Here is a 26,789-nt window from a genome sequence, read left to right on the forward strand (position 1 = left end):
GATGCCACACTACCCAACTTCAAACCATCTACAAGGCTACAGTGAGCAAAACAGCATGCACTGGTACAAAAACAGACACACAGGCCAATGGAACAGGTTAGAGAACTCAGAAATAAAGCTGCACAGCTACAACTGTCTGATCTTCGACAAAGCCAATAAAAACAAGCAATGGAGAAAGGACTTCCTACTCAACAAATGGTGCTGGGATAACTGACTAGCCATATGCAGAAAATTGAAACTGGACCCCTTCCTTTCACCACAAACAAAAATCAACCCATGGTGGATAAAAGACTTAAATGTAAAACCTAAAACTATAAAATCCCTGGAAGATAACCTAGGAAATACCATTCTGACGTAGGACCTTGTGGAGATTTCATGATGAAGATGCCAAAAGCAATTGCAACAAAAACAAAAACAGACAAGTGGAACCTAATTAAAGAGCTTCTGCACAGCAAAAGAAACTATCAGCAGACTAAACAGACAGCCTACAGAATGGGAAAAAATATTTACAAATTATGCATCTGACAAGGCTCTAATATCCAGAATATATAAGGAACTTAAACAAATTTACGAGCAAAAAACAAACAACCTCACTAAAAAAAAAGGGAGGGGCAAAGGACATGAACAGACACTTCTCAAAAGAAGACATACACACAGCTAACAAACATGAAAAAGTGCTCAACATCACTGATCCTAGAGAAATGCAAATCAAAACTACAATGTGATACCATCTCATACCAGTCAGAATGGCTATTATTAAAAAGCCAAAAAATAGATGCTGGCAAAGTTGCAGAGGAAAGGGAATGCTTATACACTACTGGTGGATATGTAAATTAGTTCAGCCATTATGGAAAGCAGTTTGGTGATTTCTGAAAGAACTTGAGAATTACCCTGTGACCCAGCAATCCTATTACTGAGTATATACCCACAGGAATATCAATATCATTCTACCATGAAGACACACGCACACGTATGTTCATCGCAGCACTATTCACAGTAGCAAAGACACAGAATTGACCTAGGTGCCCATCAATGGTGAACTGAATAAAAAAAATGTGGCACACATATACCGTGGAATACTACGCAGCCATAAAATAAAAACAAGATCATGTCCTTTGCAGCAATACGGACGGAGCTGGAGGCCATCCAGCTCCAGCTTAAAAATTATTCTAAGCAAACTAACACAGGAACAGGAAACCAAATACCTCATGTTCTCACTTATAAGTGGGAGTTAAACATTGAGTACACATGGGCACAAATATGGGAACAACAGACATTGGGGCCTGCTTGAGGGTTGGAGGCTGGGAGGAGGGTGAGTATCAAAAAGCTACCTATCAGGTACTACGCTTATCGCCTGAGTGACAAAATAATCTGTACATCAAACCCCCATGACACAAAATTTACATATATAACAAACCTGCACATATACACTTGAACCTAAAATAAAAGTTAAAAAATAATTAAATAAAATGTGCATACAAAAAAATAAGCTGGATTTAGGCATGTCTATTTGTGTATAAACATAAACTGGATTTAGGCATGTCTATTTGTACATAAAAATAAACTGGATTTAGGCATGTCTATTTGTGTATAAAAATGGAGCTATTGGCACAGTCATTAACCAACTGAATTCTATCTCAGTATATCAAAATGGTTAATATCGATGTAAAGATAATCAATAAGAGAAGAGAAAATATTTCAGGTCAGATTTAGGATTTTACATGAAATTATCACTGCTGGAAAACCAACAGATTACATGTCAGATGGATCGCAGGAGACGTGTGAGGACTGACACAATGTGGAATAAACATTAAAAAAAGACCGGGCGTGGTGGCTCCTGCCTGTAATCCCCGCACTTTGGGAGGCTGAAGCAGGTGGATTGCCCGAGGTCAGGAGTTCAAGACCAGCCTGGCCAATGTGGCAAAACCCCATCTCTACAAAAATACCAGATATCAGAGGCTGGGAAGTGTGTGTGGGTTAGCAGGGAAGAGTGGTTGGTTAATACAGTTAGACAGAAGGAATAAGTTCTAATGTTCTATAGCAGAGTAGGGTGACTACAGTTAACAACAATGTATTGTGTATTTCAAAATAGCTCTAAGAGAGGACTCGAGATGTTCCCAACATACAGAAATGACAAATACTGAAAGTGGCAGATACCTTTAATACCCTGATTGGTCATTACACATTCTATGCATGTAACAACATATCCTCTGTACTCCATAAATATGTACAAATATTTGTTGTGTACCAATTAAAAATAAAATTAAAAAATAAAAATACAGTTTATCTACACAATGGAGTATTATTCAGCAGGAATACACTGCAAGTTGGGTAAACCTTGAAAACATGCTACATGAGAGAAACAATGCATAAAAGATCACAAACTGGGCTGTGCGTGGTGGCTCACCTGTAATCCCAGCACTTTGGGAGACCGAGGCAGGCACATCACTTGAGCTCAAGAGTTCCAGACCAGCCTGGGCAACATGACAAAACCCGTCTCGACAAAAAAAATTAGGCAGGTGTGGTGGTGCGCCCCTGTGGTCCCAGCTACTGGCTACTCACGAGGCTGATACAGGATGAAGGCATCAGGGCAGTTTCATGGCTGGGATCAACTCTTCTGGGAGCAGGTCCTAGCAGGACTGGGTGTCCACATCCAGGTTATGGGTCCTGCAGAGAGTTTGGAATACTTACCCCTCAATCTGTGGGGAGGAGCAGAGGCTGACGCCTTGAGGACTTACTGTCCTTCTGACCAGTCCTGATGTTTCCAAGGCACTGGGGTTTCAGGACTGGATAAGACTGTTCTAAGGCCACAGTGTGAAAACTGCAGTGTGGCAACTGCAGGAAGTCGCAGGCCAAATCCTCAACTTTGGCACTCTCTAAAGTAACTTTCTTGGCCGGGCATGGTGGCTCACGCCTGTCATCTCAGCACTTTGGGAGGCTGAGGCAGGTGGATTACCTGAGGTCAGGAGTTTGAGACCAGCCTAGCCTACCTGGTAAACCCCTTCTCTACTAAAAAAATAAAATAAAATACAAAAAATTAGCTGGGCGTGGTGATGGACACCTGTAATCCCAGCTACTGAGGAGGCTGAGGCAGGAGAATCGCTTGAACCCAAGAGGCGGAGGCTGCAGTGAGCCAAGATTGCATGACTGCACTCCAGCCTGGGCAACAAGAGCGAAACTCCATCTCAAAAAAAAAAAAAAAAAAAAAAGCCTATTTATATACTTATTTACTTTCAAAATTTGTTTTTTTGGAACATCACTCTTAGGATTTACATAACAAATAGTGTGTGTATAAATTTACTAATTTTTATTTTATTTGTAAGAACAACTCACTCTTAGCAGATAGGGCCATGAACACATCCTTATAACATAACAGGTACAGACAAGACTGTTTAAATCATGACCACTTTACTCCTATAGTAAGTAGGTAGAGCAGGAATTCCTACAGAGGGAAATTATTCCTCCAGTTCTTGCTAGCTCAGACTTCCTCCCAGGCTGAATGATTGATATGACTCCTCCTTACATCTGCATGGTTATCCACCCATCTCAGTCCCCAGTAGAAAGAACAGACCTTGAATCTCAGAGACGGTTGGTGGCCACAAGTCCCTGAACTGCTACTTGGCTTCCCCAGTAAAAACTCAGACTTGGCCAGGCGTGGTGGCTCACACCTGTAATCCCAGCACTTTGGGAGGCTGAGGTGGGCGGATCACCTGAGGTCAGGAGTTCAAGACCAGCCTGGAAACATGGCGAAACCCTGTCTCTACTAAAAATAAAAAAATTAGCCAGGTATGGTGGCATGTGCCTATAGTACCAGCTACTCAGGAGGCTGAGGCAGGAGAATCTCTTGAACCCAGAGGCGGGTTCAGTGAGCCAAGATCATGCCACTGTACTCCAGTCCCTGGGCAACACAGCAAGAGTCTGTCTCAAAATAAATAAATAATTAATTAATCAATGAAAATTTGTTCTTGTAACCCAAGGCAACTGATAGGCTCATTTAGGCTCTGGCTTCCAGTGATAATGAGTTCTAGATGACAAGTCTCAAAGAGAAGAGCCCCTCTCATTGTCTGGGCCCCTGCCCTAAGCCTGCAGACTCAGGTTTGGTTCTCACTGATAAGAGAGACAGAGTTTCACCATGTTAGCCAGGCTGGTCTCCAACTCCTGACCTCAGGTGATCCACCCGCCTCAGCCTCCCAAAGTGCTGAGATTACAGGTGTGAGCCCACCATGCCCAGCCGGGTTCTTAGTTTTCAATATCTCAGAAAGCCAATTAGATCTTAATCTCATTTAAATCTCTTAATTCTACACAGTAGTAACAGTGAACACATGGTAAAATTCAGCCCATCTAACTCAGAAACTTCATTTTAGGACAACATTTCAAACTCCTTTCCCATCTAGGCATTTTTCAATAGCAGATATGTGGCACACCTGACTCCCTTCCTCCCCTTTCTTCTCCTGATCCCTCTTGGTGAAGGTTTAGGGATTAGAGATGTACTCAGAGCCAGAATTCACTGGCCTAAATCACCAATCCTTGGATTACTACAAGCTCACCTAGAGTCTAAAAGAACAATTCTCCTTATGCCCTTGGTGATCCTAGAAACATTACTTCTCTCCTCAGTTGCTGTTTCTCACTTAGCATCTCATTTTGAAACTTTGTTTCTCTGTGGCCACTATGACATTTGCTCCACTGAGCTTTCTGGCTTTAATTTTTGCCCCCTCAATCAGCTCCAAAAAGCCCTACTGAAGTAGCCCCAGAAACTCACATTGCTATTCCACTCTTTAATGATTTCTCATCTAAATATTAACTACCACTCCAACATTCCTGCATTTGTGGTCATCTTGTCCGCGCATTTTGCTGAACCTAAATGAAGAAATTCCTATTCCTTTTACTCCAGATTATCCATACAATTATTCTTAAAAGCCATCCTTGGGATATACTGAGGAAAGTACTTCACTATTGGAGTCTGCTGATCTAGGGTTTAAGTGCTGGCTGCACCACTTACTTAGCAAATTTCAGAAAGGTATTAAATTCCTATAAATGGGAATAATGTCTACTTTATAAGGTGTTTCAAAAATTCAGTGATAATGTATGTGATATACACAGCACAGGGTCAGTCTGTCAAGCAGGACCCTGTCAGTGGTGGCTAAGAAGATGATGATAAGTACCCATGGGGTGCCAAGAACAGAGCAGTCACATCTACTGACCTCAGCCACCAAACACCAGCCCTTCCAGCTTCCCTGGATGCTTTGCTAACTGTGCGTTTTTTGGGGATAATATGTGCTTTTCTCTTTGGCTTGAAAACAGAACACTCCTTCAAATGGCTGAAGTATCTTTATTATATACATGGTCTGTGCTTTATCATACTAATTTTTTTTGAGGCAGGGTCTCACTCTGTTGTCCAGGTTGGAGTGCAGTGGGCATGATCACAGATCACTGCAGCCTTGAACTCAGGGGCTCAAGTGATCCTCCCACCTCAGCCTCCGGAGTAGCTGGGACCATAGGCGCACACCATTTGTTTTTAAGAGATGGGGTCTCACTATGTTGCCCAGGCTGGTCTCAAACTCCTGGGCTCAAGTGATCCTCCCGCCTCGGCATCCCAATGTGTTGGGATTACAGATGTAGGCCACCTTGCCCAGCCCTAAATTTTTTTTTTCTTATGGGAAAATACACAAAAAATGTACCATCTTAACGATGTTTAAGAGTGCAATTCAGTGGTGTGAAGTACATTCACATTGTTATGTAGCCATCACTACTATCCATCCTCTGAACTTTAAAAAAAAATCATCCCAAACAGAAAGTCTATACCCATTAAACACTAACTCTCTATTCTCCCCACCCCCAACCCCTGGAAACTACTTTCTGTCTCTATGAATTTGCCTATTCTAGGTGTCTCACATAAGTGGAATCATATAATATTTGTCCTTCTGTGACTGGCTTACTGCACTTAGTATTATGTCCTCAAGGTTCATCTGTGTTGCAGCATATATAAGAATTGCACTTCTTTCAAGGCTGAACCATATTCCATTGTACATCTATACCTCATTTTGTTTATCCATTCATCCATGGATGAACATTTGGGTTCCACATTTTGGCTATTGTGACTTTATCCTGTTTTACATTCTGCAGCAATTTACATCTTTATTTTCAGAACTATTAAGTTTCCTCACATTAATACTCATAGGAAAACAGTCATGGAAGATTTTTATTTGATTTCATTTTTTGGTCATTTATCCTTTTTTTTTGGCAGCCACAAAGACTGGGATTTCTAATTCTGTTATGATAAGTAGACAATTTAAGTCATTTATCTTTTTTTCTGTTTCCTTTTCAAAGAAAGAAAATAGTATTTTTCTAAAATATGATCATGTCAGTTTGGTCTATTTTTACATATGTTAAGGAGAGCAATAATAGACAAAATAATAACATAATATAACGATTAGGTATTTAGTTAAAAAAAAAAAAAAAAAGTAAGCCAGGTGCAGTGGCTCACGCCTGTAATCCCAGCACTTTGGGAGGCCAACGCAGACAGATGACCTGAGGTCAGGAGTTCAAGACCAGCCTAGCCAACATGGTGAAACCCCATCTCTACTAAAAATATAAAAATTAGCCAGGCATGGTGGCACACGCCTGTAATCCCAGCTACTTGGGAGGCTGAGGCAGAAGAATTGCTTGAACCTGGGAGGCAGAGGTTGCAGTGAGCCAAGATCGTGCCATTGCACTCCAGCCTGGGTGACGGAGCAAGACTCTATCTCAAAAAAAGAAAAAAAAAGTAGAGGATGGGGCAATAGATAGCCTGCCTCTTCTCTAACCAAGCTGTCAATTGTTTAAGAAATAGATAATAAAGAGTATAGCATATGGAGGCCAAAATACTACTTTTATTATGAATAAAGCTGATTTGGGAGAATGCAGCTTATCTCTACTTGCAGGCAGATGGCCATTTTAATTCTAAAGCTCAGAATTAAACAGGTCTCCCAGCAACTCATAGACAGGTCTCCTGCAGGGAAGGAAAAATTATCAACTGACAGACAGTCTAATTAAATGCTTGTCTTTTATACCTGCTATGGTTTGAATGTGTCTCCTCCAAAACTTAGGTGTTACTAATGTGATGGTATTAAGAGGTGGGGCCTTTAAAAGGTGATTAGGCCACGAGGGCTCCTATCTTGTGAATGGGATTAGGTGCCCTTATAAAAGGGCTTGAAAGAGGGAGTTCATCCCTCTTTTTTCTTCTGCCTTCTGTTATGAGGACACAGCATTCTTCCCCCACTCCTCAAGGATGCAACAGTCAAGGCGCCATCTTGGAAGCTGAGACTAGATGCTCACCAGATAAATGAACCTGCCAGTGCCTTCATCTTGGACTTCCTAGCATCCAGACCTGTGAGAAAACAAATTCCTGTTCTTTATACATTACCCAGTCTGTGGTATTCTGTTATAGCAGCTCAAAACAGATGAACACAATGCCCTCAACCCACCTCTCTGCCTTAGTATCCATCACATTCTGTAGCAATGAATCTGTAGCCTGTCTCTTTCCTATGAGCATGTTGCTTTCATCCATTCTTCCACTCACTCAACTGGTTTCATTGAGTGCCGATTTTGGGCCTAGAAATAGCTAGGTCTTACAGTCAGGACCTCACAGAAGTGACAGAAACTGACACAATCCCTACCTTTAAGGAGATCAGCACATAAAATATTGTAAAGGAGACAGAGTATGGTACTAGACAATAAGAAGGGCGGAGTGACTTAACAAAGCAGGAGGAGAAGGCTTTCTTGGGAAGCCAATTTATGATGACACCTCAAGGTCAAGGAGTACTTCAGTATACTATACTCTGATGTCTAGTAGAGGCATAGCACGTAGCAGAGCTCAGTAAATGCTTACCAATTAATGAATGTTATATGTGAAAACACTATATATGCAAAGTACCCCACAGATGTTAGCCATTATCATTTAGTTAATATGGAGAGATCTACTTTTATTCAGTTCTCTGGAACTCTCAAAAAGATATTATAGCATACAACAGAGAAAACTCATTAAGAGTGTCGACTCATTTAGACATACCCAGAGTCCTGTCTTCCTAGGAGAGAGCTTGAAGCTATTAGGTGTAGGACTAAATACAGAGAAATTAGAGAACCAATCATCCCATTTCAATGTTTGACCAATCCCATTTTCCTCCATGCAAAAGCAAGAGTTCACAAAATTGATTTTTAAAATAGTGATAAAATGACTTTAAAGATATTGGAAAATGAGAGAAATACATAATAAAGATTAAGTATTCCATTTCACTGATGGAAGGTAATGTTAACTAAATCTGAAAATATAAACGCAGCAAGCTGCCATTCCCAAATTGATATTGGACAGTGAAGAAAGTGGCTCACTCTCTCTCCATCGTGGCACTGGAGTTCTGAGAAGCATGTGGAAAGAGACGGATATTATTTTTGAAGCATGCAGTATGTATTAACACATTACCTCATTCAATTCTAACACTTACAAATCTTGTGAGATGGAAATTATACCCATCATTTATGAAGGAGGAAACAGGCTGACAGATTGTTATGTTGTCATGGCAGGGATTTGAATGGAAGTTTCTGACTCCAAAGCAGAGAAGAGAACAGAAAAAAGCACAGAAAAATATAGGAAAGTCACCGTACAATTGTTGACAATTAAGGAGCTGGCAAGCAAAGACACACTCAGAGCATTTCTCTTTGCCTCCTTGCCCTCTCAACTGTTCAATAAATAGTGAAGAATGCAAAGCTAACTGCGGTATTTATTTCAGATCTGCTGTTGCTCTTCAATTCAAAAACAAGACAGGAATGTTAAATTTGTCAATTTAAATTGGTAAAGGTAGACCTCTATCAGATACAGGTGCTTCTTGACTTACGATGGGTTTATTAGGAAGGGAAAACATAAGTCAAGTGCCTTTAATACACCTAACCTATTGAACATCAGAGCTTAGCCTAGCATACCTTAAACATACTCAGAACACTACATCAGCCTACAGTTGGGCAAAATCATCTAACACAAATCCTATTTTATTATGAAGTGTTGAATAGCTCATGTAATTTATGGGAACAACATTCTGAACATGAAAAACAGAATAGTTGTATGGGGACTTGAAGTATGGTTTCTACTGAATGTGCATCGCCTTTGGAACCATCATAAAGCTGAAAAATTTTAAGTCAAAGCATCATAAGCCCCAGACTGCCTGTATATGAAACACTCCCTTGGGGGCACTATGCCAGACACCATGCCTAAGTGTTTTCTAACTTTCTGTACCACATTCAAAAGGCGCATCTTCATAAAGATGTTACTGAAATCATAGAAAATATTAGTCCTTCCTTTCTTTTGCAGTTAACAGGATTTTTGAAAGCAGCTCTAAACCACAAGCATATTCCAGCAACTGTTTGTCCCTCCAAGTATGAGCTACTTCCTCCCTCTACCACCATCACTCATATTCTAGTTTGAGGAAATATTAAGAAGCACAGTAAATCAGTCTGTCTTCAGGAATTGCTTAGTCCTTGAATTAGTGTATTTTATAAAGCAGGTTTGCTTTAGCTCCTTAAGATTTGGTTACTTTGAATAAAATCTTCCCAATTTGTAGCCAATTTGCATGCCATGTATGAATGCCTGAATTTTAAAAGCACCTTTAGGATTAAGAGTTTTGTTGTCTGTATTTACATAATTTAAATCTGATTACTTAAGCAAGTTTTAGAGCAATTTTAAGAATAGTAATGAGACAAGAATCTTAATATACTCTTGCTGGGCACAGTGGCTTATGCCTGCAATCTCAGAACTTTGGGAGGCCGAGACGGGCGTTGTCACTTGAGGTCAGGTGTTCGAGACCAGCCTGGCCAACATCGTGAAGCCCCATCTCTACCAAAAATACAGAAATTAGCCAGGCGTGGTGGTGGGCACATGTAGTCCCAACTACTCAGGAGGCTGAGGCAGGAGAATCACTGGAACCCAGAAGACGGAGGTTGCAGTGAGCCGAGATCACAGACTGCACTCCAGCCTGGGTGACAGAGTGAGACTCCTTCTCAAAAAAAAAAAAAAAAAAAAAAAAATTCTTTAGATCCAAGAATCTAAGGATAACACCTTCTTTAGAACCAAATGTATAAATGGTCAAACGAAGGATGTTTTTAACAACATGGTGTGAACTGTGGAGGTATCATCTTCTTCCAAAGCTATCTGCAAAAAAGGGACAATGTCATCACTGGCTAGTGAAAATTAGAAAAATTTAAGGAATTCTCAGCAAATGTCATATTTTTTAAAATACCAATGGTCATCCCCTAAGAGGGTAAATGCACCTGTCTTTTCTAAAAACAAAGCAAAACCAAAACAAAACTCTATAGAAAGATATTATAAAATCAAGGATTAAATTTAGGTTGATTAATAAGTGATTGAGGTTATAAGTAATACTATCTCCAGGATTTTAATATTTTTTTTAATTTTTTTATTTTTTGAGATGGAGTCTCACTCTGTCGCCCAGGCTGGAGTGCAATGATGTGACCTCAGCTCACTGCAACTTCCACCTACCGGGTTCAAGTGATTCTCCTGCCTCAGCCTCTCAAGTACCTGGGACTACATACAGCTGCCTGCCATTATGCCCAGCTATTTTTTGTATTTTTAGTAGAGACAAGGTTTTGCTATGTTGGCCAGGTTGGTCTCGAACTCCTGGCCTCAAGTGATCTGCCTGCCTTGGCCTCCCAAAGTGCTGGGATTACAGATGTTAGCCACCATGCCCAGCCTACCTCCAGGATTTTTAATTTCTCGGCAGGGATAATATGACATTAAAAACAAGCTTCTGTTTTATTAAGAAGAAGATTTATTCATAAGCAATTTCTGCTTCAAATCACTTCCAAGCATATAGCAAATGCCAACCTTAAAAGAGGGATTCCCTATTTGATTGTCTCCGTTTATTAGAATATGGATGGTCTTTTCATTCTAGGTAACATGCGCTTTGTTTGCTTGTTTTTGTGTAGGAATTATCTTGGAATCTGGTAATTCTGAGACTCTACTGATGGCTAGGCACTGCATATCTACATTATGTGCCCATTTCCACGCATTCCTTAAAATATTATGAAACACTGTTACATACAAAATATGTATAATATAATGTATAATATGCATAACATATATTATAGTATAATTATAATATAGTCATCATATAATGAGTATAACATGAAAGCATGAGGAAATGACCACCTGTGAACCTGCCATCCAACTTGAGGAACAGAATGACAGTACTGTCGAAGCCCCTGTGTGTCCCTCCTCAATCATCGTGTTATGTTGATCATTCCTGTGCTTTTCTTTATAGTTTTATCACATTTATAGCTAAGAAAGTATATTCAAAATTTGGCTTCTGAATTTTATAAAATACTATTATATTGCATGTATTCTGCTGAAACTTACTTTTTCACTCAGCGTTGTTTCTGAAATTCGTCTATGATGATGTGTATAGCTCTATTTCAATCATTTCACTGCCATATAGTGTTCCATTGCAAGGATAAACCACAATTTATTATCAGTTCTCCAGGTCTTGGGCACATTCTCCCCTGATTTGTACTGTTTCGATCATTTCTGTACTTGCTTCCCAGTCCTTATCTGCAAGAGGTTTTTTTGGGGGGTATGTTCTCCAGGAACAGGATTGATTTTCATAAATTATGTAATTACATATATAAATATATATAATACATATACACAATTCTGAATATATTCATAAATATACTTGTTTAATATGAATATGAAATAAATATGTTATATAATTATATAGAACATATATTATAAGTATAATTATGTAATTCCAAAAAGGGGTTGCCAATTTACACTGCCACCAACAGTGTAAAAGTAATACCACCTAACTTTTAATTTTTTGGCCATCTAAGGGGTACAAATGCTACCTCAATATGGTTTTAATTTGCATTTCCCTGGGCATTCTTTTATATCTTTATTAGCCACTTATATTTTTTCTTCTATGAAATGTATGAAATGCTATGGCACTTGCTCACTATTTTTGGGGGTTGTCTTCTACTTGATTTTTTTTTTTTTTTTTGAGATGGAGTTTTGCTCTTGTCACTCAGGCTGGAGCGCGATCTTGGCTCACTGCAACCTCCACTTGCCAGGTTCAAGCTATTCTCCTGCCTCAGCCTCCCAAGTAGCTGGGATTACAGGCACCTGCCACCATGCTCAGCTAAATTTTTATTTTTAGTAGAGACAGGGTTTCACCTTGTTGGCCAGGCTGGTCTCAAACTTCTGACCTCAGGCGATCTGCCCACCTCAGCCTCCCAAAGTGCTGGGATTACAGGCGTGAGCCACTGTGCCCAGGCCTTCTATTTGATTTTTAGAAGTTTGTTTGTTTGCAACAGAAGCTTTTTTTTTTTTTTTTTTTGAGACAGGGTCTTACTCTGTCGCCGAGGCTGGAGTGCAGTGGCACTGTGTTGGCTCACTGCAACCTCTGTCTCCTGGGTTCAAGCAATTCTCCTGCCTCAGCCTCCCGAGTAGCTGGGATTACAGGTGCCCACCACCACGCCCAGCTAGGTTTTTAATATTTTTAGTAGAGACGGGGTTTCACCATGTTGGCCAGGCTGGTCTCAAACTCCTGACCTCAGGTGATCCATCCATCTCGGCCTCCCAAAGTGCTGGGATTACAGGTGTGAGCCACCACACCCGGCCGGACAGAAGCTTTTTAATGCACTATTTTTCCTCTGGGCAAAAGACCTTCAGAAAACATTCATCAATAAGTAGATTCATAAATGGTACTTTTGGCTACAGGAATTCTTTATATTTTCTGAATACTAACAATTTAGTGATTATATGTGAATATTTCTCCAAGTTTGATGCTTATCTTTTCACTCTTGGTTTTGCCTTTTTGCTTAAAAGAAGTTCTAAATTTTAACATAGTCAAATTTATTCAGAGATTATGCTTCTGATATCTTAAATCCTTGCCTACACCAGAGCAATAAAGATATTCTCCTATATTTTGCTTCAAACTTTTTTTTTTTTTTTTGAGATGGAGTCTCACTCTGTCACCCAGGCTGGAGTGCAGTGGCGCCAGCCCAGCTCACTGCAAGCTCCGCCTCCCGGGTTCACGCCATTCTCCTGCCTCAGCCTCCTGAGTAGCTGGGACTACAAGCGCCCGCCACCATGCCCGGCTAATTTGTTGTATTTTTAGTAGAGACAGGGTTTCACCGTGTTAGCCAGGATGGTCTCAGTCTCCTGACCTTGTGATCCACCCGCCTCGGCCTCCCAAAGTGCTGAGATTGCAGGTGTGAGCCACTGCACCTGGCCTTTTTTTTTCCTTTTTTCTTTATTTTTTGAGATGCGGTCTCCCTCTATTGCCCAGGATGGAGTGCAGTGGCGTGATCTTGGCTCACTGCAACCTCCACCTCCCAGGTTCAAGTGATTCTCCTGCCTCAGCCTCCCGAATAACTGGGATTACAGGTGTGTGCCACCACACCTGGCTAATTTTTTGTATTTTTAGTGGAGAAAGGGTTTCACCATGTTGGCTAAGCTGGTCTTGAACTCCTGACCTCAAGTGATCCGCCCACCTCGACCTCCCAAAGTGCTGGGATTACAGGTATGAGCCAATGCACCCAGCCTGCTTCAAACATTTTAAATTTTGTTTGTCATTTAGATCATAAATCTGACAGAATTGGATTTTTTGTATGTATGGTATGAAGCAGGGAACTTATAAAGAAATGAATTTATTTCTTAGTTATGGAAGCTGAGATGTCAAGGTCAAGGGGCATGTCTGGTGAGAGACTGCTTGCTGGTGGGGACTCTCTACAGAGTTCTGAAGTGGCTGAGCATGCTCAGGTACTATGCTAGATTCTCCCTCTTATAAAGCCACCAGTGCCCCCCCCATGATAGCCCATTAATCCATTAATCCATGTGTGGATTAATCCATTGAGGGCAGAGCCCTCATGATCCAATCAACTCTTAAAGGCCCTACCTCTCAACACTGCCACATTGGGGATTAAGGGTCAACATGAGTTTTGGAGGGGACATTCAAACTTGATATGGTTTGGCTGTGTCCCCATCCAAATCTCACCTTGAGTTGTAGCTCCCATAATCCCCACATGAAGTAGGAGGGACCAGATGGGAGGTAACTGAATCATGGGGGTGAGTTTTTCCCATGCTATTCTTGTGATAGTGAATAAGTCTTATGAGATCTGATGGTTTTATAAAGGGCAGTTCCCCTGCACACGCTCTCTTGCCTGCCACTGTGTAAGATGTGCCTTTGCTTCTCCTTTGCTTTCTGATTGTGAGGCCTCCCCAGCCATGTGGAACTGTGAGTCCATTAAACCTCTTTTTCTTTATAAATTACCCAGTCTTGGGTATTTCTTCACAGCAGTATGAAAATGGACTAATACAAAACCATAGCACTGATTTTATCACATGTCAAATTTCCATATACTAATGTTCTATTTCTGTGTTCTCTATTCTGTTCCATCAGTCCATTTAACTATCTGTATGTATCATGTCTAATTATTATAGCTTTATAATAAATCTTGATAGCTTCCAAATTAGGGCAACTCCCTCACCTTGTCCTATTTTTCAAGAGTATTTTGGCTCTTCTTGGCTCTTTGCTTCTCCCTATGATGATTTTACAATACATTTATGAAGTTCCATGACAAATCCTATTGGGGCCAGGCATGGTGGCTCACGCCTGTAATCCCAGCAGTTTGGGAAGCCGAAGTGGGTGAATCACCTAAGGTCAGGAGTTCAAGACCAGCCTGACCAACATGCTGAAACCCCATCTCTACTAAAAGTGCAAAATTAGCCAGGTGTGATGGCGAGTACCTGTAATCCCAGCTACTCAGGAGGCCGAGGCAGGAGAATCGCTTGAACCCAGGAGGTGGAGGTTGCAGTGAGCTGAGCTTGTGCCATTGCACTACAGCCTGAGCAGCAAGAGCAAAACGTCATCTCAAAAAATAAAATAAAATAAATCCTATTGGAATTTTGTACGAAACTGCATTAAATCTAGAGATTAATATGGAAAGAATTCACATTTTCATGATGTTGAGCCTCTTTATTCTAGAACTTATCTACCCAATTAAATCTCTTTATTATTATTATTATTTTTTTTTTTTTTGAGACAAAGTCTAGCTCTGTCACTCAGGCTGCAGTGCAGTGGCGTAATCTCAGCTCATTGCAACCTCAACCTCCCAGGTTCAAGCGATCCTCCCACCCCAGCCTCTCAAGTATCTGTGACTACAGGCGTGTGCCACCACACCCAACTAACTTTTGTATTTTTAGTAGAGGTGGGGTTTTGCCATGTTGGCCAGTCTGGTCTCGAACTCTTGACCTCAGGTGATCTGTCGGCTTTAGCTTTCCAAGGCACTGGGATTACAGTCGTGAGCCACTGCGCCCAGCCTATATCTCTTTATTATTTTTATTACTAATCTGTGTTTCATTAAAGTTTTAAAACATCTTACTCAAAATCTTCTTGCATATATTTTATTAAGATTTTATTTATTTATATTTTTGATGCTACTGTAAATGTTAACTTTTTATAAATTATATTTTTACATGTTTGTTGCTAGCATATAGAAATGCAACTGCAAAAGTGCCAAATAAATTCTGTTAATTCTTATGATTTAGCCATAGATTCTTTTGTTTTCTACGTAATAGTCTCTAATAACAGGTTTGTTTCTTTCTTCCTTTATTAGCTGTCTACTGGTGCATAATGAATAACCTCACACTTAGTGGCTTAAAACATGCACTTATTTTCTCAAGAGTCTCCTGCTCAGGGTCTCCCAAGGCTGTAATCAAGGTGACAGCCAGACTGTGGTCCTTTTTAAAACTTAGCATCCTCTTCTAAGCTCAGGTAGTTGTTGGCAGGATTCAGTTATCTGAAGCCGTAGGATGGAGGTCCCTGCCTTGTTCTGGCTGTCAGCTGGGGGTTTTCCATCAGCTCCTAGTGGTCCCCAAGGTTTCTTGCCAGGTGGCTCATTCACAGGCCTTCTTACAACATGATAGCGCACTCTAGTCCGCTAACAAGCAGTCTTCTGTAACATAACATAATCACAAGAGTAACTATTCCATTACTTTTGCCATATAACATGAACCAATCAAAGGAGTGACTACCCCCATCACCTTAGCCATATTCTGTTGTTGGAAGCATGTCTCAGGTCTCATCCACACTCAAAGAGAGGTTGTGATTTACTTGGGGTTACTATAGGGTGGATTTCCAATCCTAATCACTTTTTTTCTTGCTATACTGCACAGGCTAGGCCCCCAGTACAATGCTGAAATCATGATAGTGATTATCCTGCTCTTATTTATCATCTTAAAGGAAATCATTTAGTACTTCAGCATAAAGATATTTGCTGTAGGCTTTTTGTAAATGCCACTTATCAGGTTTAAAAAGTTCTCTTCTACTCCAAGTTTTCTAAGATTTATTTTTTTAAAAATTATAAATGGCTGCCAAGGTTTACCAAACTTTTTTTTCTGCATCTTTTGAGATAATGTGTGATCTTTTTCCTCCATTGTTAAATTGCCCTGACATTGTGGAACAAACTCAACTTGATAATATTTCTAGTCATTGCTGAATTTGCTTTACTATCTTGCTTTGGATTTTTCAAATTTGTCTCCATGATTGAGATTAATTGGGGAGTGCTTCCTCTTTTTCCATGTTTTGGAATAATTTATATAAGATTGGAATTATTTTTTTCCTGAATGTTCAGTAGAACATTCATGAAAACTTCTCTGAGTTTAGGGTTTGTTTTCTGGGAAGATTTTAAAATCCCAATCAAATTTCTTTAATGATTATTCAGTTTTTCCTTTAAAATTATTTTAATAACATAGTTTTGAGTAATTTGCCCATGAAATTTTCCAATTTGTTGCCATGAAATTGTTCATAATAGCTTCTTTAAAAATAAATCTCTTAATCTTTACCACATCAATAGTTATTCACATTTTAAATTTTTTTTAGATACGGGTCTTGCTCTGTCACTCAGGATGGAATACAGTGGCACGATCATAGCTCACTGCAGCCTCCAATTCCTGGGCTTAGGCAATCTTTCCATTTCCCTCCCAAGTCACTGGGATTACAGACATGAGCAACTCTCACAGTTTCTGAGAGTCTCCTGCTGAGGGTCTCACAAGGCTGTAATCAAGGTGACAGCCATACTGTGGTCCTTTTTAAAACTTAGCTTTTTAAAAAAATAAATCTGGACAGAAATTTATTAGTTTTTTTAAATGAATTAGTGTTTGACTTTATGGATCCTATTATACTATTTCTATTAATTTCTGCCTTTACCTTAGACATTTCATTCTATTTCCCTTTAAGATTTACTCTGACTTATTAAATCTCCTAATCACCCCATCTCAGTTTTCTCTGTTTATATTGTGTAAATATTCCATTTCTAATGTGAAGCTAGTAGGATGTTCCTTTTTGGGAGGTAATGGGGGTTCATCTTGGCCTCATAAAAGTGTAAAAATCAAAACCAAATAAGCATATATTTCATGTAGGCCAGACATGGTGGCTCATGCCTGTAATCCCAACACTTTGAGGGGCTGAGCAGGAGAATAGCTTGAGCCCAGGAGTTCAAGACCAGCCTGGGCAACACGGTGAGACTCTGTCTCTACAAATAAAAACATTAGCTAGGCATGGTGGTGTGAGCCTGTGGTCCCAGCTACATGGGAGGCTGAGGTGGGAGGATCACTTGAGCCCAGGAGGTCAAGGCAGCAGTGAGCTATGTGCCACTGTACTCTAGCCTGGGCAAGACTCTGTCTCAAAAAAACAAAACAAAACAAAACAAAAACACGTGTTGCTTTTCTCGTATCTTAGGATTATAAACTTACTTCATTGATTTTCAGTCTTTCTTTTTCTTTTTTTTTTTTAATTAAGACAGAGTCTTGCTCTGTCACCCAGGCTGGAGTGCAGTGGCATGATCTCAGCTCACTGCAACCTCCACCTTCTGGGCTCCAGCGATCGTCCCACCGCCCAAGTAGCTGGGACTACAGGAGTGTGCCACCACACCTGGCTAATTTTTGTAATTTTTAGTAGAGACAAGGTTTCACCACATTGGCCAGCCTGGTCTCGAACTCCTGACCTCAGGTGATCTGCCTGCCTCAGCCTCCCAAAGTGCTGGGATTACAGGCATGAGCCACCACACCCAGCCCCTTTGTTTTTTTAAGAGAGAGAGTTTCACTCTTGTCTTCTAGGCTAGAGTGCGATAGGCCATCTAGGCTCACTGCAACCTCTGCACCCGGGTTCAAGTGATCTCCTGCCTCGGGCCCCTGTGTAGCTGAGACTACAAGCACCTGCCAGCACTCCGGCTAATTTTTGTATTTTTAGTAGAGACAGGGTTTCACCCATGTTGGTCAGGCTGGTCTCGAACTCCTGACCTCAGGTGATCCACCTCCCTCGGCCTCCCAAAGTGCTGGGATTACAGGTGTAAGCCACCACGCCTGGCCACTAATGAATATTTTCATAAATAATCACAACCATCAAGAATACCATACAAATTATATTTTTAAATATATAAATGAAACAAGATGGAATTGTGAAAAACGTTCAGGCAGCTGACAAGAAGCCAAGAGGCCAGGCGCCATGGCTCACACCTATAATCCCAGCACTTTGGGAGGCTGAGACAGGAGGATTGCTTGAGCCCAGGAGTTCAAGACCAGACTGGGCAATATGGCGAAACCCTGTCTCTATAAAATATACAAAATTTAGCTAGGTGTGATGGCAATGCCCATAGTCCCGGCTACTTGAAAGGCTGAAGTGGGAGGATCACCTGAGCCTGGGAGATCGAGGCTGTAGTGAGCTGTGATCACACCACTGCACTCCAGCCTGGGCGAAGAGTGAGAACCTGTCTCAAAAAAAAAAAAAAGCCAAGAAAAGACAGAGAAATGAGAAGTAGAGAAAATGAATAGAAAATAATACTTTAAATGTAAATAATCTAAGTATACCAATTAAAAGACAGAGACTGGTACAGTGGATATAAAAACATGAACCAACTATATGCTGTTCATAAGAAATTCACCTTAAACACAACATAGGTAGATTGAAAGTAAAAAGGATGGTTAATATTATCTTGGTAACATTATATTTTTTTCAAAAGTATAATTGGCTATATGAATATAAGATAATGTAGATCAACAGTCTTTTTAACTTAGAATGCTCCAGGAGGGCAGAATGAATACATCCTTCCTGAATGAATCAATGAATGAATGACAGCCAAGTGGTACTGGCTGTCAAAGGAAATGATGCAAAGGAAAAAAAGAGAGCAATAAAGAGGATATACTATATACAAAAATAAGTTCTAAATAGATTAAACAGAAAAAGGCTATGGAGCCATGTACAAATTAAATCTCTATTCATTAAAAACATTCTAAACATTCTAAGTTATATTAAAAAATAAGCAGCCAGGCCAGGCGCGGTGGCTCATGCCTGTAATTCCAGGAATTTGGGAGGCCAAGGCAGGTAGACTGCTTGAGCCCAGCAGTTCAAGACCAGCCTGGGCAACCTGACAAAACCCCATCTCTACCAAATATATAAAAAAAATTAATCGGGCATGGTGGCATGCGCCTGTCACCCCAGCTATCATACTTAAGAGGCTGAAGTGACAGGATCATCTACGCCTGGACTTCAAGGCTGTGGTGAACTGTGATTGTGCTACTGCAGTCCAGCCCAGGTGATAGAGTGAGACTGTCTCAAAAACAAAAAGCAAAACACACACATGCACACTCACACACACACACACACACGATAGGCAGCAAGGACTTAAACTGTGGCAAATTGAATCCATGCTTGAATCTCTGCTCCCTTGTAACACCTACCAAATGGCCAGACAAGAGGAAAAAGTACAAAAGCACAAAGATGAAAAGAAAAAGAACAGACAAGAGATGGGAGTAAAACTGTAAAAGATGAAAAGTGCACAAATGAGTAGTAACTGACTTAGCAGAGGAGAAGATACTAAAACTATCTGTAAAAGGGGAAGACAAGAAGCAAAAAGGCTTCAAAAAGCCTTAAGAAGAGAGGAATCAGGTACCATTGAAGTTATGAGTGGGGATAAGGAACAAAAAACAGGAGGATTAATTGAAAATAGGTTTAGGGAACAGTTAGATCTCCTGTGTCCCATCTCCCACATGTACCTCTAGATGTGTATCCTCCTCCATTCCTGAAGAAGATGGGCAGTTTACTTTTTGGAGAAATTAAAATGGAAAGAGGAAATAAGTTGTTGGATTTATAAGAGGAGAATTAAGTGAAAGTCTTTATGCTGAATGGTGAGACAGCCCCCTCACCCCAATCCTTTTCCCCCACCCAGTTCTCAGCACACAGCCAAAGCCTATAGCCTCAAGTCAGGTGGTTGGAAGAGCTCTCATTGGAGAAACTCAGTGAGAAAAATTATAAATAGGGTGTCACAGAAGTCCCTACATGAAGAGATTCCTTCCCGATTCCTCTTAAATGAAGCTACCAGTTAACTAGTCCCGTCCATTCATGCATCTAACAAACAGCTTTTCATGGCCTTCTTCTCAAGTATTAATAAACATTCAAAGAACAGTAGGTATTTTAAGAAAGTGTCTAACATAAGTGACAGACTCCTTGGCAGGAACTCATACCTATCTCTCAAAATCTACTCTTGCTTTTTATCTTGGTAAATGAATTAAAAATCTGTCCATGGGCAGGGGATGGTGGCTCATGTCTGTAATCTCAGCACTTTGGGAGGCTGAGGCAGGAGGATAGTTTGAAGCCTGGAGTTTAAGACCAGCCTGAGCAACAAAGTGAGACCTCGTCTCTACAGAACATTTAAAAAGTAGCCAGGTGTTGTGGCATGCACCTGTAGTCTTAGTACCTGAAAGGCTGGGGGAAGGAGGATCAATCACTTGAGCCCAGGAGTTTGAGGCTGCAATAAGCTGTGATCACACCACTGCACTCCAGCCCGGAAGACAGAGTGACACCACACCTCTTAAAAGAAAAAAAAACCTGTGCACAGCTGTTCAGCAACATTACATTTCCCAGCCCCTATTGGGTTAGGCATGGGCATATGTTTAAATTATCACCAGCAGAACCTAAACAGAGGTGGTGTGTGACATTTATAGCCCAGAGCCTTCAAGAGAGTGAAACTGGGCCAGGCACAGTAGCTCACTCCTGTAATCCCAACACTTTGGGGAAAAAAATATAATACTAAAAAGAACAACAACAAAGCATTTAGTTAGTTTGTTTTTGTTTTTGTTTCTGTTTTTGTTTTTTTGAGAGGGAGTTTCACTCTTGTTGCCCAGGCTGGAGTGCAATAGCACAATCTCGGCTCACTGCAACCTCTGCCTCCTGGGTTCAAGCAATTATCCTGCCTCAGCCTCCCAGCTAGCTGGGATTACAGGCATGCACCACCACACCCGGCTAATTTTTGTATTTTTAGTAGAGATGGGGTTTCGACATGTTGGCCAGGCTGGTCTTGAGCTCCTGACCTCAGGTGATCCACTCGTCTCAGCCTCCCAAAGTGCTGGGACTACAGGCATGAGCCACCACACCCAGCCCAATGAAGCATGTGGAAGAAACAAAAAACCCAATGGAGAGGTTGTAAGATAATAGTTAAGGAATGTCCTCAGAGCATAGAACAATAGGAGAAAAACAAAAAAAAATGGGAGGCTGAAATTATCAAATAAAACAAGAAAATTTAGCCAGAATCGAAAAATGAAGTTACTTAAAATTACCTAATAATGCCTAGAACAATGATTGTAAACAAATAAAATCCCTTACCAAGGATAGCTCTCCCTAAACTTATTAATATTATGAAGAGAAGATGCTAAAAGTTACCAAAAAAAAAAAAAAAAGAGAGAGATCACATACAATGAATCTAGGATAAGAATGGAAAAAAATGGCAAAAGCATTCTCAACAACATAAGACAGTGGCGTAGCCAGGAACATGGCTCACTCCTATTATCCCAACATTCCGGGAGGCTAAGGTGGGTGGATTGCTTGAGTCCAGGAGTTCAAGACCAGCCTGGGCAACATAGAGAAATCCTATCCCTAATAAAAATATAAAAAATTAGCCAGGCATGGTGGCGAGTGCCTGTACGGGAGGCCGAGGTGGTAGAATCACCTGAACCTGGGAGGTCGAGCCTACAGTGAGCCGAGAACGCACCACCACACCCCAGCCTGGACAACCAGAGTGAGACTCTGTCTCAAAAAAAAAAAAAAAAAAAAAAAAAAAGGCCAGGCACAGTGGCTCACGTCTGTAATTCCAGCTACTTGGGAGGATGAGGCAGGAGAATCACTTGAACCTGAGAGGTGAGGGTTGCAGTGAGCTGAGATCGTGCCACTGCACTCCAGCCTGGGTGACAGAGCAAGAAAGACAATGGAGCAAAGGCTTAATGTGAAATAAAACTATTTCCAATCTTGAATTTTATCCTCAAGTAAACCATTAAAAAAGTAACAAGACAGAGGAAAGATGTTTTTATAGATCAAGGATCTCAAAGCATGTGCTCCAACAAAATGAGATAGAGAAGAAAATGTGTGGTCCAAAAAGAAAGGGTATCCAACATAGAAGAGACGAAAGTCCCAGGAGGAGGGCAAAATGATAGGAAGACAGTTGTGCCAGAAAACCTAGGTATAGATGACAGCTACAGACAGAGAGCTCCTGGTACCCATGGACAAAAAATGAAATTAACAGGTAATCCAATATTTTTGTGCATGTGAATTTGAGAGGCTATATGAAATATAGGAAAAACAAATAGGAAAAAAAATAAAGCAACTGTTAACTTTGGGTGGGAACACGGGAACAGGAAAGAAAATATACTCAGCCAGGTGCAGTGGCTCACGCCTGTAATCCCAGCATTTTGGGAGGCCAAGGCGGGTAGATCACAAGGTCAAGAGTTCGAGACCAGCCTGGCAAAGATGGTAAAACCCCATCTCTACTAAAAATACAAAAATTAGCTGGGCATAGTGGTGGGCGCCTATAATCCCAGCTACTTGGGAGGCTGAGGCAGGAGAATTGCTTGAACCCAGGAGGTGGAGGTTGCAGTGAGCCAAGATCGTGCCACTACACTCTAGCCTGGGTGACAGAGCAGACTCTGTCTCAAAAAAAAAAAAAAGAAAAGAAAAGAAAGAAAAAAAGAATATATACTCATAGAATATTTTTTGTCTTACCATTAAACAATTTTGCAGGCTGGGCACACTGGTTCACACCTGTAATCCCAGCACTTTGGGAGGCCAAGGTGGGAAGATCATTTGAGCCCAGAAGTTTGAGGCCAGCCTGGGCAACATAGTGACACCTCGTCTCCAAAAAAAAAAAAAGAAAGAAAAAAAAAAATGTGCCTGTGGTCCTCCTTACTAGAAAGGATGACATGGGAAGATCACTTGAGCCCAGGAATTCAAGGCTGCAGTGAGCCATGATCCTGCCACTGTACTCCAGCCCAGGTGACAGAGTGAGACTCTGTCTCAAAAAACACCAAAAAACAAAACAAAAAAACACCCACACATTTGTCCATAGTCATATTAGTATAAACAATGAATACAGATCTAACAAAAATTTGTGATGTATCTATATTGGAAGGATGAGAAGATATACACACTAGATGATATCTAAAATAGATAGAAGCATATAATTTAGAAATATAAAAAGTAAAATACATCTAAAAGATTAAAAGACGTTGGCTCTGAGAACAGGCCTAATAGGTGATAAAAAGAATGGCTTCATAAGCCTTGTGCTTTATATTATCACCTTTTATATTAAACCAAATGCTTACTATGATTTTTAAAGTCAAATTATTTTAAAAGAAGGCAAAGAGACAGACTGGGAAACATATTTCCAACACATGTAAGAGTTTAAGAATTAAAGCCTATAATATATTGAGTTCCTGCAAACACAATTAACAAAGATCCCAACAGAAAGTCAAAGGACATAAAAAGATAAGTCAAAGAGGAAGTACAAATAGCCAATAAACATATGAAAAGACGTGTAATCTGGTTATCAATCAGTGAAATGCAAATGAAAACACCATTGATATCAGTTTTTATCCAGAACATTGAAAGATTAACAATATCCAGTATTAGACTGTGAAGAAATAGGATTTTTACATAATTGGTTGGAGTGGGTCAACTGGCTATCATTTCAGAAGAGAATTTGTAAGTATTTATGGCAATTTAAAATACACCTATTCTTTGACCCTTCTAGGAATTGAAAGTATTCAAACATGTACACAAGAACATGTGTAAATTAAAAGAAATTATGGTCTGTGTTCATAACAATGGGACAATAAGGTCTATCTCTATGTAATGACAAGGAAATGCTTTCAAGACATACTGATAAGTAATAAATATACATATACATACATATATATATATATGCACACTGCAGGACAATATATGTATAGTATGGTCCCATGGAAGTCAAATAAAACAGCAGATAAATGTGTAACTGCCATTTAATGTGGATTGAGAGAACATATATCAAACTACCAACAATGGTTATTTCAGAAAAAAAGAAGAGAGATGAGGGATAAAGTATGATATTCTTTTACACCATTTGACTTTTTGGAAGTAAACTTTCATTATTATTTATATAATTTAAAATATGTTTAATAAACCAAAGAAGCACAATACAGTAAAGAAAACATAAGAGATAGTAAAACATTAAACATAAGAAGGAAATTCTATATGATGCACAATCAAATAAGGTGACAGGTTAATTATGTCTAATTCTGCTTTAAATATTGAATACTTTTAAAATATGGTACAACAAATAAAGGGTGAATTGCAGTTAATAGCAATGACCAATTCTTTTTGAGAAGGGCATAGTAGAGCACTGAACCAAATTCAGTCATTTTCACTTTGAATTGTTGTTTTCCACTTCCATGTAGTATCAAAACTATTATTTCTTTTTCTGTCAGTACTTTAAGGCTCTTGTTCACAGGCCATAATCTCATCTAAAACAGCAAACAGATCCTGCTACCTTTCAGTTAGCACATGCCTAATAATCTTTACACTTCCCCTAATTTTCTCCACACTATACTTGCCCAAATAACAGAGCCCTTCTTTAGGGTTTTATGGTAATTTGAACTTATCTCACTGTTCTTCTTGCCTCATATTACAGCATATATTCCAGATATCATAGAGGATATGTAAGAAGTGAAAAGGTTTAAACCAACTAAAGAATAGAAACAAAAGTGTGATTAACACCATCCTGACCTTCTTTTGCCACTGAAGCCTCTAAATTGAGAGTTACACTAGGAAAGCATATCAAAAATAGCCTTAGACTAGCCATATGCAGAAGACTGAAATTGGACCCCCACCTTTGACCATATACAAAAATCAACTCAAGATGGATTAAAGGCTTAAATGTGAAACTAAAACTATAAAAACCCTGAAGAAGATCTAGGAAATACCATTCTAGACAACAGCCCAGGCAAAGACTTCATGACAAAGTCAAAAAGCAACTGTAGGCCAGGTGCGGTGACTTACTCCTGTAATCCCAGCACTTTGGGAGGCCAAGGCAGGCAAATCACCTGAGATCAGGAGTTCAAGACCAGCCTGGCCAACATGGCAAAACCCTGTCTATATGAAAAATACAAAAAAAATTAGCTGGGCATGGTGGCGGGCACCTGTATCCCAGCTACTTGGGAGGCTGAGGCAGGAGAATCACTTAAGCCCAGGAGGCAGAGGTTGCAGTGAGCTGAGATCGCCCCACTGCACTCCCCTCTACAAAAAGAGCGAAAACTCTGTCTCAAAAAAAAAAAAAAAGCAACTGTAATAAAAATAAAAATTGACAAGTGCGATCTAATAAAACTAATGAGCTTCTGCACAACAAAAGAAATTTCAATAAACAGACAACCTACAGAATGAGAGAAAATATCTGCAAACTATGCAACCAACAAAGGTCTAATATCCAGAATCTATAACTCAAACAACTGAAGAAGCAAAAACAATCAACCCTATTAAAAAATGGGCAAAGGACATGAACGGACGCTTCTCAAAAGAAGACATACACATGGCCCACAAACATATGAAAAATGCTCAATGTCATGAATCATCTGGGAAATACAAATCAAAACCACAACGAGATACCACCTCACACCAGTCTGAATGACTATTATTAAAAAATCGAAAACAACAGATGCTGGTGAGGTTGCAGAGGAAGGGGAATGCTTATACACTGTTGGTGGAAATGTAAATCAGTTCAGCCACTGTGGAAAGCAGTCTGGAGATTTCTCAAAGAACTTAAAACAGGACTACCATTCGACCCAGCAACCCCATTACTGGGTATATGCCCACATGAATATAAATTATTCTATCATAAAGATACATACATATGTATGTTCACTGCAGCACTATTCACAATCACAAAGACATGGAATCAATCTAGGTGCCCATGAATGGTGGATTGGATAAGGAAAATGGGGGACATATACACCATGGAATACTATGCAGCTACAAAAATAATGAGATAATGGCCTTTGCTGCAACATGGATGGAGCTGGAGGCCATTATCTTGAGTGAATTAATGCAGAAACAGAAAACCAAATACGGCATGTCCTCACTTATAAGTGGGAGCTAAACACGGAGTATATACAGACACAAAGAAGGGAACAACAGGCACTGGGGCCTATTTGAGGGTGGAGGGTGGGAGGAGAATGAATATTGGGAAACTACCTATCAGGTATTATGCTGATTACCTGGGTGACAAAATTATCTGTACATCAAACCCCCACGACACTCAAGTTACCCATGTAACAAACTTGCACATGTACGCCTGAACCTAAAAGTCAGAAATAAAAAAAAGGAAGAAAACAAAAATTAGAGACACAAATAAATGAGAGTTTTAAAAAGAAGACATAAATTAAAAAGTGAAAA

The 26,789-nt window shown here is 40.1% G+C and overlaps 1 protein-coding gene across 1 annotated transcript in view; it reads right to left on the reverse strand.

Moving 5' to 3' along the window:
* The window catches only part of TPTE2 (transmembrane phosphoinositide 3-phosphatase and tensin homolog 2), a 137,680-nt gene that overhangs the window by 99,776 nt on the left and 11,115 nt on the right, over positions 1-26,789 (reverse strand). The window contains 1 exon segment of the mRNA XM_063650542.1: positions 7,315-7,366. Within this exon segment, the coding sequence (XP_063506612.1) occupies positions 7,315-7,343 (29 nt within the window). The 5' untranslated portion in view covers positions 7,344-7,366.

The sequence above is a fragment of the Pongo pygmaeus genome, chromosome 14 (genome assembly GCF_028885625.2).
Source record: "Pongo pygmaeus isolate AG05252 chromosome 14, NHGRI_mPonPyg2-v2.0_pri, whole genome shotgun sequence".
In the NCBI taxonomy this organism is placed as follows: domain Eukaryota; kingdom Metazoa; phylum Chordata; class Mammalia; order Primates; family Hominidae; genus Pongo; species Pongo pygmaeus.